The sequence below is a fragment of the Mesoplodon mirus genome (assembly GCF_964341445.2).
Source record: "Mesoplodon mirus genome assembly, chromosome: 14".
NCBI lineage: Eukaryota > Metazoa > Chordata > Mammalia > Artiodactyla > Ziphiidae > Mesoplodon > Mesoplodon mirus.
The window spans coordinates 82,436,348-82,451,248 of NC_138990.1; the positions used below are offsets into that span (position 1 = coordinate 82,436,348).

The following is a 14,901-nucleotide window of genomic DNA, read 5'->3' on the forward strand; positions in this document are numbered from 1 at the left end:
ATAAAACAGACAATTTAATGTAGTATGCAGCTTTGAGAACGGTATGGGCAAAGAACTATGGGAACCTTAAGAGGGTCACTTAATCCAGAATGGTAGAAGTTTGAGATGGTTTCCAGGTCAGGATGATATATTTTATGAAAGAATTTGCCAAGAAAAGAATTAATGGTGGGTGGAAGAAGAACATTCCTATAGCAGGGATGACTGAATAGTCCTAGGGACTGGACTGCCTGATCTTCAAGGCCCCTTCCAACCCCAAGAAGACAGTAGGAGACAATCAATCATCATCTACTTGATCCAACAAAGGGAATTTGTATAGAGTGGGGCATCTTCCTGATATTTGCCTATTCGTGGAATACTGATTTCCTGGACTCATTTTTTTCATGCTATAGAGCACCATTTAAGAAGAAAATCCCATGCTAACTAAAAGGTTTTGTAGACACTTTACCTATGGTGCTGATCACAGATTCAGAATGAAGAATCTGGAATAGTGAATATTATATCATCTACTTTTAAGAAAAAGAGAATCAAAGTTAAAGACTCCTATAAAGCTCTAAACTTCAACAAAGTATACCGGTTTCTCGAAAATAATATTTTTCTTTCTCTTCAATGTGGAGAAAACAGAAAGGAGCTGGTCCTGTCTTGGTTATCTACAAGGAGTACACTAGATGGTGCTATAAGGCTGTCAGAAAGAAGGTAAGTTTCACCAAGAAAAATAGTGCGGAGGTTGTGATGGCCGTTACGTGTGCTGAAAACTTTCCATATATTTTCAGTTCCTGAGAGCAATTCTAGGTTTGTAGGCAAGTAATAGGAATCTTAATCTCACAAGTTTTAGCCCTCTGGTCAGATTCATTTAAAATTAAACCACAAGTTTAACACAAAATGGTTTCAGTGTTTGACAATTCAATCTGATTCCACTGAAATGGAAATTTTAAAGTTATTGAAATACAAATTTATTATACATTTAAACATATTGCTATTAATTTCATTTAGGGAGTCTCCCCATGAGCCTAGTTATGTCTACTAATTAATAAATCTCTAAGTCAGGTTCTTCAAATGGTTTCCTGAATTTTCAAATTATTATTAAGCAGAAAATACCAATCAAACTCTCTTATCATTAAACTACTGCAACAGACTAACACAAATACATGAAACAATACATTTTGAAATCACTCTATCAGTATAGTATTTTTACATAAATAGCATTTCATGATTTTTCCATATTACAATAAAACCAGAAATGTATTTTTAACTAAAGTGCAAAATAAAATCAAAGCTTTATTTTGATAATATTTTCTACTTAGTTTTCTTTTAAATGTTAAATAGTAAAAAGGCAAACAAAAAAATGGACGGCTAAAGGTATACCTTTTATAAACTAAGAGTCATTTTAGTTTTAAACTCTCAAAGTTAGGAGATCTGTGTGTGATTTTTCTGCTTATCTTTCCAGTTCTGCTTCTAGAATTTCCCCCCATGTGTCTGCATCCATTGGGTACATGATTTTTTCTGGTAGGCTGATAGGAGAACATATGTTGCTATATCTGCCACTTAGCCATTCATGTTTCACTTTACTCTTCTGGTAATTCCTCAGTAGTATTACCTGAAAGAGGTAAACCACCATGGTTAAAGAAGGTAGTCAGTGGTCGGTGAGTGAGTTTGTTTGAAACTAAAGAAGCTGATTGAGAGGGCTGAAAAGATTATTTACATCGATATACACATATACTAATAAGTGTGTGTGTGTGTGTGTGTGTGTGTACAGAACAGAGTGACTCACAGAGTCTCCCGGGGGTTTTGGATAAGGTAGAGTGAAATGAAGGAGCTATTGTGGTTAACAGAGGTAAATGCCCCCAAAATGTAAAAGGATGGATGGGAGATAGTGTGGTTTGCAGGAAAAGAATAATAAAATTCAACTTACACTCCCAAAGCCAACACACTCTGTATGTCATTCTGTATATGAAATCCTCCCTCTTCCAAGCAGAAGGTAGGCTTGGGCTCAAACTGACCACCATATTGACAAGAACACTGCAGAATCCATAGGTTAAACTTACCCTCCAGGGGTAACCACTCTCTAGATCATCATCTATCTCTCTTTGGCATACAGCTCTCACAGTCAGGCAATGAGGTTTCCACAAGGCATCACTGTGTCTTATTGTGTGATTCCAGCTCCTGCACGTCAGTGAAGCCCTGCACAAACTCCAGATGTCCAGCTGACTGAAAATTTTAAAAGTAACTTCTGGAGGCAGCAGTTCAACAAAGTTATTTTGACGCTCTTGTTTTTCCTTCTCAGCATCTGGAGAGTTCAATTCTAGGTCAGAAACCCTTGAACTGTGGTTCCTCTTGGAGTTTTTCTTCATAGCTTGTTTAGATGTTTTAGTGAATTATCCTCATAAGTAAGCTAAAAGGCAAAAGTTAAAAATACTCACTCCCTTTAGATCAGACTATAGATCCTACTCTGAGACAGATACTTTCTGGGTATGATTGAATGAACTTTAACTTTCTTGACTTGAGCTTCTCAGTCTGTAAAATGGGGCCAATGATGCTTCTCTGGGGTGTGTTCTTGCAAGCACGAACAGGGATAATGTGTAAAACATCTAGCCCCACATCTGAATTGCATGTGGGAGGCACCCAACACGTTACTTCCTTTCTTCTTTTTAGATATTTTTGGTGAATGGGTTTGTTTCTAAATATTTGGGGTTTTTTTACTCCCAAAGAACATTATCTTAAAAAAGAGAAGTGATTCTTCACAGTCATCAGACTATAATTTATTTTTAGCAGTAGAAACGAATATTGTGAGAACACATTCGATTCCAAGTATTGATTGAAAATACTTTTGAAAAGTATTCGATTCTATTGAACTCATTAATATTTGTCTGTGGGAACCAATGCCTTGTCATTAAATTCTTCATCTACAGTTTGTGACTTAATCATAAACCTGATCAACTTTTAGTAGTTTATATAAGAATTGTTTATCTCCTTATATCTAATGGGTAGGTGCTCACATTTGACACAAATACTACCTGAAATAGACAAGAAGTTGAGGTCTGGGTTGTACTGACAAAATTTCAAATATTCAATAAGAGTAGTGTTTTAGAAATGGCTTTTATTTATTTATGGCTGTGTTGGGTCTTCGTTTCTGTGCGAGGGCTTTTTCTAGTTGCAGCGAGCGGGGGCCACTCTTCATCGCCGTGAGTGGGCCTCTCACTGTCGCTGCCTCTCTTGTTGCGGAGCACAGGCTCCAGACGCGCAGGCTCAGTAGTTGTGGCTCACAGGCCTAGTTGCTCTGCGGCATGTGGGATCTTCCCAGGCCAGGGCTCAAACCCGTGTCCCCTGCACTGGCAGGCAGATTTGCAACCAGTGCGCCACCAGGGAAGCCCCTAGAAATGGCTTTTTGAAGCTGCACTAAATGCATAGTCAATTATGAATTAAGATAACAGTCACCGAGACCATCAAGCAACAGTGACTAACAACTATAAACAATGTTTATAACTCATCGAGGTATAGCACATGACTAAAAATTTAAAGTCCAGTTTCAGCTAATTTACCTAAGGTGCATGGTGCAGGCTTCTGAAATCAGTTGAAAGCATGAAGCTATTTTGGCATATAAAGACAGTTCATATTTACTTAAAATCAGTTTATTCCATTTTGCACTTCCTTTTATAATGAGGGGTGGCATCACAGGAGGGGTTTCAGATACAGCTAAATACTTCTTCTAGCTCAGCTAATGACAAACTCCCCTTTCCAGATGTGCTACTCACCTATATGTTTCTGTACTTGCCGAGACCACAGATGCTCCCATTCATTTGGTGGTTTATGATCCAAATTAGCTCTGGTGGTTAGGATTTTAATGTCTGAGTTCAGCAGAGGACTTCCTCTTGAGAGTTTGGGTAAGTAAGAAAGCAAACTGGTAAAAACAAGTTCATGAGTCAAGTTTTTGTCAGCCCACCCTCCTGCCCCATTAATATAAACCAAAGCCAAACTACTCTATCTCATATTAGGAAAAAGTTACTGTGCGTTTAGATGCACATTTGTTACTTCTCCCAAGATCTCACTGGGGATAAAATGCGTCCTGCCTTTACAGTTATACCACAGGGGGCAGATGAAACTTTTGAATTTAACAGATGGGGGTGCCTTGGTGAGGTTCCTAAAATCCCACTAGGCATTTTTCTTCTTTTAAGTCCAGTTTTGCCTGGATGCCTAGAAACCTATCCTCTTCTGCCCCTTCTTCTTTCTGAACCAAACTTTGCTGAATTACCTCTCTAGTTAGGTGAGAGATCGCCCCTCTTTCGGGTGTTACACGGAGGGAGGGATCGGAAGGCAGCTCAGACGCCCGGCTCTCGGGGAGCCCTCACCCCCTGCGGACCCCGCAGGTCGGAAGAAATGACCCCACGTCCTTTCTGAGCCACCCTCCTGGCGTGTCCCGCCCAGACTGCATTTGCCGGAGTCCAAACCACACGGGGCACTGACAAATAAGCAACAATAACAACCTTCAGCACCAAATGTCACCGCAGCTCCGGCCGGCTAAGAGGACGCTTGTGCTAGCGCCAGGGCCGCGCCCCCGAGCACGCCCGCCCAAAGTCACCTGGAAGCGAAGACCCTCCTACCTACTGGTCCGTAGCGACCTCTCCTTCAAAGATTTAAATCTTCCGGACTTCGAATCCTTCCTCTTCAAGTCCCTCACGTCCAGCCCACTCTAGCCCCGCCTTGTTGGCTAGTATTTCGCACAGGCGCAGAGAGGAGCGCGCATTACCTCTTGGGATTGGTAGTTTTTCCAAGGCGTCTCAGCTCGGCAAGCGAAGAGAAGTGGAGGCGCCACGGACTACAAGGACCGGTGTCTTCCGAGACAGGTGCGCGGTGAGAAGGGCTGGGGGGGTTTAACCGGGGCTTTTAAACAATAGTTTGGAGGCGGCGTGAAGGGGGAAATCCCTGAGTCAGTCACTGGTCTGAGTGGAGGGGCGGGACTCCGTACCCGCGCTGGGGCCCCAGCTCCGCGAGGCCTGGTCACACTCAGGGGCAGTCTTTGCTCCACCTCCCCCTGTGTTTTCCGGGGTCCTGCGTAGGCCCCGCGCCTGTCCATGGAAGGCGGAAACGGCTGCGGGGTCCGGCTCCTCGCGAAGGGGTCTAGTCCTCGCGGCCATGTCCCGGGCCTTCGAGCTGCAGCCGCAGGACGGCGGCCCCCGGGTGGCCCTGGCGCCGGGGGAGACGGTGATCGGCCGCGGGCCGCTGCTGGGAGTAAGTGTGGCGGAGGCTCGGCGGCCCCGGAGAGCCGCGAGATCTTGGCCGGCTCTTGAGGCCCTACTCGGGGTCCTGCCCCGATTCCCCACCGCGCCGGCCAGGCCTGTCTGGATTTTAGAAGTTTGGGGGCAGCACGTTCTTCAGTGAACTTGACTTGGGTTATCATCATTATAATCTTACCCGGGGGTCGGCAAACTGTGGCTCTGCTCCAAATCCAGCCTGCTTTTGTTTGGACCCACATACCAAGAATGGTTCTCAAATTTTAAAATGTAAAACGTAAACAAAAAATCCATATTAAGCGTTTCAGGGAGAATAATTGCTCTAAGGGTTGGTGATATTGCCTCTTGGCTTGATAAGCCACAGTGTTTACAGTAGTTTCAGGCCCTTTACAGAAAAAGTTTGCCAACCTCTGATCTTAGTTTTTCTAGAATAATTTCTTTTAAGCTTTGGCTCCTTTGGTGGTACTGTGTCGGCTTTACTTTTATTGCAGTAGCCTTTTTCAGCAACAGTGGCTCACCCTTCTGTAGTGTGTAGTATTCCAGGCATTGATCTAAGGACTTTACCTATACCAACTTCTTAATCCTTTCCAAACCCTATGAGTTAGGTGCTCTTATTATCTTCATTGTTCAGATGAGAAAATTGAGCTATGGATTGGTTATTTAAAGGGCACACGGGCACACACAAGCTTTTGGACGCAGAGTGCCATTGGGCTGTGTATTCTTCCTCTGGGATGTTTAAGAGTTAGAAAACTTGCCTGTACCATTCTGGAATTTTGTAGATCTCTCCCTAAATACATATATATAGTTTTCTCAACATTCAGCATGTCTTGTTTAGTGCCTGCTTTGCGCAGCATGTCGTGCAGACCCTAGCACTGCGGGGCACACAGGGATGAATGGGTCCTTGCCCTCCAGTTTTCTCTTGGACTGTCCCGACACACCTGTATCAGTGAGCCAATACCAGGGAGTAAGGAGTGTGGTCTGTTACCCTGGTTAACCTCCAGTGTCTAAATGGAACCATAGGTATTAGCCTTAGGACTCCTCTCCAAGCAGGAAAAGGAGTGGTGGTTCAAGGTGGTGGTGGGGAAGTCAGTTCTAAAGGGGTGTGAGTGTATGTGTGCGTACATATGTGTGTATGTGGTAAGATTATTGAGAAAGTTCCAAGTTCACTTGCTGGTTTGTTTGTGGGTTTTTTTGTTTTGTTTTGTTTTTACTTAAATGTTTGTTATTTTTCTTCATAGTTTATTAACCTATACAAACGTTTGGTGGAACTGTCTGGAGGTTTCCTCCCTCCCTCCCTCCCTTCCTCCTGTCCTTCCTTTCTTCCTTCCTTCCCCTTCTCCTCCCTCCTCCCCTCCCTCCCCCTATTTCTCTCTCTCTCTCACTTTTTCTCAGTTAGAAACAGAGTATGTGCTTCATCTAGAAATGTTATGTCTGATTACTAATGAGTTTTAATTTCCTTAACGTACTGTATCACTAACACAGAGTGCTGAGGATGCGGTTAAATGATGGATGAATTTTAGGCCTCTGTTTTATAAACTTGGCATCGGGTCACAGACCGATCCACTATTTGTAGCTTGATCTTTGTGTTAATAGGCTTGCTAATGCGAGAGGAGCCTATTTAGTTTCTCTCTCTTTTTTTTTTTTTTTTTGCGGTACGCGGGGCCTCTCACTGTTGTGGCCTCTCCCGTTGCGGAGCACAGGCTCCGGATGCGCAGGCTCAGCGGCCATGGCTCACGGGCCCAGCCGCTCCGCGGCATGTGGGATCTTCCCGGACCAGGGCACGAACCCGTGTCCCCTGCATCGGCAGGCGGACTCTCAACCCCTGCGCCACCAGGGATGCCCGGTTTCTCTTTTTAAAAATAGTAAGGAATAGAAAGTCAATTATCTGGTCAGGATTTAGCTTTTCCTTTTTGAATAGTCATTCAGTGATGAGATTCTGTTGCCAAGTTTGGCAGGTTATTAGAGGTGGTTACGAACGATACTAGATGTGTGGAAGGAAAACCTTGAAAAACAAATTACCTTGTGGTTCTAAAGATTTTGGAGCCGACAGACAGGTGTTTCTTCTCGGCAGTGGTTTAAACTCCACCTGAGGGCTGCTGTTTCAAACAACAGCAATTCCAGTGAGTTGGTTGGTTTGTTTCGTTTGTAGTGTGTGAGAGAGCAGACTTAGTAAACTCAGGGAGTTTATTGTAAATTCATGTCTATCTGAAGTGATTAATAATAATCAGGATGATTTTTGAACTGTCTTAACTAGCCATGTCTTTTGGAGACAAGTTTCACGAATCTTCATGGCCACAACCTTTAGGTTTATAATTCCAACGGGTGAAGCATTCTTTGTGGTAAAACAATTTGACCGTGGGAATGCCTTCATGTCTTTACAGTGGCAAGAAAACCCTTATAGAGAACACTTGTAGACAACAGAGCACAGTGAAATTTCATTTTCTTGTTCCCTTTGCTTTAGTGTAAGTCATCAGGGAACCCAAGGTCTTTATTTTACTAAGTTGTAATTCTGTTTCCTGATCACCATTTAAAAGGTTTTACAGCAGGATGCATCTCCAGGGAGTTATCCTAGGTGAAAACAAGCAGTTCCAAAGGTCACATATTGTATGATTTAATTTACATACTGTTATTGAAATGACAAAATTATAAAGATGGGGAACAACTTAGTGGTTGCCAGGGCTTAACGAAGAGGTGAGGGGAGCAGGAGGGAATTGGGTATGCCTGTAAAACAACAACGAGGGATTTGTTTTGTGTCTTGACTGTGTCAATATCAATATCTGGTTGTGGTACTGTACTGTAATTTTGCAAGATGTTACTGCTGGGGGAAACAGTAAACAGTACAAGAGATCTTTCTGTAATGTATCTTTTCACCATGAATCTACAACTATCTTAAGTAAAAAAATTAGTTTAAAAAATTTTACAGCATCTCAAACAACAGAATACCATTAGGCCCAATTATTTGCTTTATGGTTTTTCTTTAAATCCGATTTTGCTCTTAAATGAAAACTACTCTTTCTGATTTCACATTTTCCTTATTCTGTTTTGATAGCAGGGATTATAGGACCCATTCCTTTATGATCTATTTTCCTCCAAGGAAATAGGACAGCACCAGGTATCTAGTGGGATTTCCTAAAGGCAGATGTGATTGAAGCTACTGCTCTAATTAAAAAGAGAAAGGGCCCCCAGGTGGGGATGGGGATAGTCCTGGGCTCTAGTGCAGACTCTTCACCAGGCGTCAGTTCACCACTTCTAAGACTGTTGTAAGTGTCCCACAAAGTTTACACAAAGTAAGCACTCCCAGGCCTGGCAACTCTGCACTGTTCCTACTTGTTTCCAGACTTCACCTGCTGCAGCTGTCTGGTCTGACAAGGTTTGTCCCTAGGGACGTGCCAAGCACTCCTAGCTTTGCCCTGCCCTCAGTTATTAAGCCTAGTACAATTCCTGATGCATCGTAGGCCTTCACCACATGATCTCTTCCTTTTCTGCATCTCAGCCTCACTCTTCCAACCCTCATAAAGAGCCTACTTGCAACTTGGGTGTAAAAAGGAGAGCGTAGAGTTTTGAAGTGAATATAAATACAGTAACGAGGCAGTGCTACCAACTGCTAAAGCTTGAGGAGCAACATTCATGGTGGATTGTGGTAGCATTTTTTCTATTTTATTGACTAATTAGTAAATTCAGAAAATAGCTAATGAATATATACTATAGTTAGATGGGAGGAATGAAGAAGAAATAAGTCCTTGCTCTCAGGAAACTTATAGTTAGTAGGTATGAGAGACATAGAAGCAAGTAACTAGAAAGGGGAGCTAGGCAGGCACCTCCAGTGAGTGAAGTGGGAGAGAGTAAGAAAAATAACACAGGGACACACTGATAGATGACAGCGGTGTCGTAAATGACAACTGCCTCAGTGCTGAGGCCACAAGGAAAGGACTGTGTAATGCAGTTTCTGCTGCTCACCTCCATTCCCACCTAGTAAGTGTCATATCATTTTTCTCAAAAGTAGTAAGAAATCTAGATTTTTAGATATAACCTCTGATTTTTAAAAGTTCACATTAGAAGTTTTGTTTCAATACCTTGAGCCGAACAGAAGGATGTGACGTGATACAGAGAGGTGTAGGAAGGAACCCACAATTAAGATGGGGGGCTCAGAGAAGGCTTCGTGAACACACTGACATATTGAGCTGACTTTAAAGTGTGAGAACAGTTAGAATATTGATAGGTCGAGAGTAGATAGGAAGGGAAGGGCCCTTAAGGCTAAATGAAGGATTTAAGGCTCTAAGGTTGGAAAGGGTAAAGGGTAAGGCACATTGGATAATTGGATAAGCATTGAGTAGACTTGTGGGATGATCACATTACATCAGTGATTCTGTTTAACTTTTACAGACATTGCTTTTACAACAGGTACTAGTTTTCTTTCTTTTTTAAAAATAGGCTAACCTCCTGTATCAACATCCCCGACCACAGTGGTATATTTGATGAACCTGTATTGGCATGTCATTATCACCCAAAGCCCACAGTTTACACTAGGGTTCACTCTTGGTGTACATTCTATAGGTTTTGACAACTGTGTAATGACATGTATCCACTATTGTAGTGTTACAGAATACTGCCCTAAAAATCTCAGTGTTCTGTCTGTTCATCTTCCCTCTCCCCTGCAAGCCCTAGCAACTACTGAACCTTTTAACCATCTGCATAGTTTTACCTTTTCCAGAGTATCGTATAGTTGGAATCATACAGTATGTATATGTAGACTTTTTTCCAGATTGGCTTCTTTTCATTCAGTAGGATGTATTTAAGGTTCTTCCATGTCTTTTCCTGTTTTTTTAGTGATGAGTGATGTTCCACAGTCTGGATGTTCCACAGTTTATCCATTTGTCTACTGAAGGATATCTAGGTTACTTGCACATTTTGGCAGTTATGAATAAAGCTGTTGTAAACATCCACGTGCAGGTTTTTGTGTGAACATAAGTTTTCAGTTCTTTTGGGTAAATAATAAGGAGTACAATTGCTGGATAGTATGGCAAGAGTGTGTTCAGTGTTGTAAGAAACTGCCAACTGTCTTCCAAAGTGGCTGTACCATTTTTCATTCCCACTGTCAGTGGATAAGAGTTCCTGTTCTTCCACATCCTTGTCAGCATTTGGTGTTGTCAGTGTTTTAGATTTTGGCTATTCAAATAGGTGTGTAGTAAATTGCTTTTCATATGTATTTTCCAATTTAATTCTTTAAATTGTCATCTCCCGGGTACCACTCAATGTGAATATGAGAAACCAGATTTGAAAACCACTTTTAGACACACCAAGTGGAATGCTTGGCACAGAATAGGTCTTTAAGAAATGTCTGCTGACCTGAACTAAATGTATTTAGAAAGCTTCATTTACCAAAGTCCCAAGTGGGGATTTAGACCCAGTTTTATCTTACTAAGCTGTGCTTATATTTTTACTCACTATGTTGCCTCTGTCATAATATATTAAAGTTGAGGATGAAGTTCTCACATTTGTATAGCATTCACTGTGCAAGCAGAATTGCAAGCCAAACGGATTGAGTGAGTTGAAATTTCAATGGCAGTGAGTCAGCACAATTTCATCATATTGGCTAACAATTCGGCAACCTTGAAGTAGGAGCTCAGAAACTATTGGATTTTACTTTTAAAAGTCTAAATGATCCGTATTTCATTAGTATTGTGGATTACATGGGTGTTTGTGAGGTAGTCTGATAACCTACCTCTTATTTACATCATTACTCATGTGAGAAAGTATATTCACAAGTTTCAAAGACCACATCCAGTATATTAATAACCTTATAAAGAGAGATCATGCATAAGTTGGAGTCTGCCTAGAGAGCCTCTGGCCAAAATCAAGTCCATTTCCTCAAACTTGTCTTAGTGTCAGAAATTGCACTTTGATACATTCCACATGGAATGATATTAAACAGCTTGTGTCAACTAGCTTTCGCTCTCTTGAGAAATAAGGTCTACTTATCATCTAATATCATGGCAGCCTTAGTGTTGATGTCTGAGCTCTGGGCTGTGGGCTGGACCCAATACTGGGGATCACTCTAGGTAAGAAAAGTTTATGGTTTGTCAACTGGTTTACAGTAACCAGTCTTTCTTCAATTCAGGTCTTAATTTTATTTTTATCTTTTTTTATTTTTATTTTTTTACCATCTTTATTAGAGTATAATTGCTTTACAGTGGTGTGTCAGTTTCTGCTTTGTAACAAAGTGAATCAGTTATACATATACATATGTCCCCATATCTCTTCCCTCTTGCATCTCCCTCCCTCCCACCCTCCCTATCCCACCCCTCTAGGTGGTCACAAAGCACCGAGCTGATCTCCCTGTGCTATGCGGCTGCTTCCCACTAGCTATCTATTTTACGTTTGGTAGTGTATATATGTCCATGCCACTCTCTCACTTTGTCACAGCTTACCCTTCCCCCCGCCTCAAGTCCATTCTCTAGTAGGTCTGCATCTTTATTCCTGTCTTGCCCCTAGGTTCTTCTGACCATTTTCTTTTCTTTTTTCTTTTTTTTTTAGATTCCATATATATATGTGTTAGCATACGGTATTTGTTTTTCTCTTTCTGACTTACTTCACTCTGTATGACAGACTCTAGGTCCATCCACCTCACTACAAATAACTCAGTTTCGTTCCTTTTTTGGCTGAGTAATATTCCATTGTATATATGTGTCACATCTTCTTTTTCCATTCATCTGTTGATGGACACTTAGGTTGCTTCCATGTCCTGGCTATTGTAAATAGAGCTGCAATGAACATTGTGGTACATGACTCTTTTAGAATTATGGTTTTCTCAGGGTATATGCCCAGGAGTGGGATTGCTGGGTCATATGGTAGTTCTATTTTTAGTTTTTTAAGGAACCTCCATACTATTCTCCATAGTGGCTGTATCAATTTACATTCCCACCAACAGTGCAAGAGCGTTCCCTTTTCTCCACACCCTCTCCAGCATTTATTGTTTGTAGATTTTTTGATGATGGCCATTCTGACCAGTGTGAGATGATATCTCATTGTAGTTTTGATTTGCATTTCTCTAACGATTAATGATGTTGAGCATTCTTTCATGTGTTTGTTGGCAGTCTGTATATCTTCTTTGGAGAAATGTCTGTTTAGGTCTTCTGCCCATTTTTGGATTGGGTTGTTTGTTTTTTTAATATTAAGCTGTGTGAGTTGCTTGTATGTTTTGGAGATTAATCCTTTGTCAGTTGCTTCATTTGCAAATACATTCTCCCATTCTGAGGGTTGTCTTTTGGTCTTGTTTATGGTTTCCTTTGCTGTGCAAAAGCTTTTAAGTTTCATTAAGTTTCATTTTGTTTATTTTTGCTTTTATTTCCATTTCTCTAGGAGGTGGGTCAAAAAGGATCTTGCTGTGATTTTCAGGTCTTAATTTTAGATTTTGCTTACTTGCCACACAATATAAGTTTGGGGAAAGAATTTTATGGAAATTATGCCTAAAATAGATCCCATGCTTCTTTAGATTTAGGCATTTTCTCATAATACAGGCTTAAATCCCATAGCAGATGATTTTCTGTTTTTCTCTACTGTGAAAGTTTGAATTTGTCTGTTGTTGATAGAGCAAACCAGATAATCTTATGTGAAAGCACTGTAAATTATAAAGTATTGTACAAGAAAATTGTTCTTATCTTAGCCTGTGGTTTGTTATGAAGCTTATTCTGAAAAAAACAAATTTTTCCTCTTCTCTGTTTTTCCATTTATAGAAACCAGGCTAAATGGGAACACTGAATTCATGAGATATATTATTCCTGTCTGTGATATTCAGAAATTTCTCTAGGAAAACATTGTCAGAAAAATTAACTGATGTTGGTTTTTCAGTAAATATTATATATGGACAAAAATGAAATGATATAAAGCAGAAAGTAATAAAAAAAATGAAATGAAAGGTCCGGTAGCTTTTCTACTTTTACTTTATTCAGGTTTGTTTTTTACTTTTAGGGTTTTGGACATAATAAACAAATAGGTTAGAGACCTTGGTTCAAAATATCTAAACATTTCTGCTGATAGCATAAGAAAATCTTCATTTTGTTTGACTTCAGTAAATGCCAAAAATAAATATTTGGCAAACAAATCACAAACAGTTCTTTTATGTTTTCATGTCTTTTCTTCTACCACAAACTCCATGCCTTAAAAATGGAGAAAACTTGTTCATGTGTCATAATACATGAAATATCCAATTCAAAGCCAGAAAATCAAAGATAAGGGATCCACATTGTATTAATACAAAAGTCATATAAAAACAGAGATCCCTGTCCCCATTCAAGACACGGTCTGAAGAATTCAAGTAAAAAGGGTTTGTTTTATAGTATCTGAAGAAAACTTACTGTCATTTTAGCTGTTGCTAACAAGAGATAGGAGTGATTTCAGCGTAATTCTTCAGCCTGTGTATCCTTCAGAATTTCTTTTCTAAGCTCCTGCTGTATGCTGTGCAGTTCTTTTAGTATTAAATGTTCTTGTATTTGAATGCTTAATTTAGTTAGCTTTTCTGTTTTCTAATACTCCTTCTCTCACTGACTGAGCATAAACAAATTTGCTATTAGTGTCCAGTATCAATAATAACAGTTGTTAGAGTAGTGTGTGTTAATCATAATTGCTTTGGCTGCAAGTAACAGGCATGTGACAAACAGCAACTTAATCAAATTAATTTTTCTTCTGTAACAGAATCTTGGGCAGTCGGTCCAGGGCTGGTGCAGCTGCTCAAGGAACAGGCTTTTCTGTGGTTCTCCTTGGTCATCCTTTGCATATGGCTTTTGCATCTGTACTCATAAGATGGCTGCTGTACCTTGAGGTGTTACACATAAGCAGGAAGAAAAAGAGAAAGGCAGAGGGAAAAAGGTGCAGGCCAGTTGAGCCCGTTCCTTTTTATCAGGAAGACACTAATCTTCCCAGAAGCTCCACTATATTTTGAAATATAGTCTTATTGTTTTGTTAGGTATGGTGAGGCCAACGGACCAGGAGATGATTATTGTTGAAAAACTAATTACTCATAGTTCCGGAGAGAAGTAAGGACACACCATGCCACACAGGGCCACACAAGGTTGGTGGAAGGCAAAGAGAGCTAGGGGAACTGCAGGAAAGCCTTTACTGTGGTTCTCTTTGGAGTGAATGGGCAAGGCAGTGTAAACAGAGGATGATCTAGTTTGAATAATTTTATGGGGCTCTGGGCTTTAGGGGCCACCCCTAGTTGTCTGATACCTAGTCCTAGGGTGGTTAGGGCCATGTAAGAACTAGGTAAAGCCATCATTGGGGGTGTGGCTTTGGATGGGTTCATTTGCATATGAAAGGTGCACTTGCCGGTGAGTCATTTACTGTTTCTTAGAATCAGTAACCCTGGGAGGGGTAGCCTTTCCCTAGTCAGCAAAGTCTTAGCTATCAAAGCATCAGATACAGAAACTAGAAAACATGGTTAATACACACTTTTTTTTTTTTACATCTTTATTGGAGTATAATTGCTTTACAATGGTGTGTTAGTTTCTGCTTTATAACAAAGTGAATCAGTTATACATATACATATGTTCCCATAACTCTTCCCTCTTGCATCTCCCTCCCTCCCACCCTCCCTATCCCACCCCTCTAGGTGGTCACAAAGCACCAAGCTGATCTCCCTGTGCTATGAGGCTGCTTCCCACTAGCTATCTATTTTACG

At 40.8% G+C, this 14,901-nt stretch overlaps 2 protein-coding genes across 5 annotated transcripts in view; one reads left to right on the forward strand and one right to left on the reverse strand.

Moving 5' to 3' along the window:
* Positions 1 to 1,334: 1,334 nt before the first annotated feature.
* FBXO48 (F-box protein 48) lies at positions 1,335 to 4,676 on the reverse strand. Of its 3 annotated transcripts, none has more exons than XM_082642430.1 (4): positions 4,596 to 4,676; positions 3,750 to 3,895; positions 2,043 to 2,389; positions 1,335 to 1,594 (listed from the first exon to the last, which is right to left on the reverse strand). In XM_082642430.1, exons 3-4 carry the CDS (start codon positions 2,346 to 2,348, stop codon positions 1,433 to 1,435), a joined length of 468 nt encoding a protein of 155 aa, XP_082498556.1. In that variant the 5' UTR covers positions 2,349 to 2,389; positions 3,750 to 3,895; positions 4,596 to 4,676; the 3' UTR covers positions 1,335 to 1,432. The 3 variants fall into 3 exon arrangements, with proteins under 3 accessions (XP_082498556.1, XP_082498558.1, XP_082498557.1); XM_082642432.1 differs by having other exon boundaries at positions 3,750 to 3,865; positions 4,596 to 4,663; XM_082642431.1 differs by having other exon boundaries at positions 3,750 to 4,453; positions 4,596 to 4,663.
* Positions 4,677 to 4,924: 248 nt separating this feature from the next.
* The window catches only part of APLF (aprataxin and PNKP like factor), an 88,581-nt gene continuing 78,604 nt past the window's right edge, over positions 4,925 to 14,901 (forward strand). The window contains exon 1 of one of the 2 annotated variants that reach the window (XM_082642507.1): positions 4,925 to 5,223. In XM_082642507.1, coding sequence (XP_082498633.1) covers positions 5,128 to 5,223 — 96 coding nt within the window. In that variant the 5' untranslated portion in view covers positions 4,925 to 5,127. The remainder of the gene's footprint in view (positions 5,224 to 14,901) is intronic. The other variant, XM_082642506.1, reaches the window with a different exon arrangement.

What these genes read in the sequence shown, in the direction of transcription:
- FBXO48 (XM_082642430.1), bottom strand. Translation starts at nt 2,348, where the DNA reads ATGAAGAAAAACTCCAAGAGGAACCACAGTTCAAGGGTTTCTGACCTA. An exon ending in AGAGTGGTTACCCCTGGAGG is followed by an intron (nt 1,595 to 2,042) that starts GTAAGTTTAACC and finishes TACCTCTTTCAG; the next exon opens with GTAATACTACTGAGGAATTA.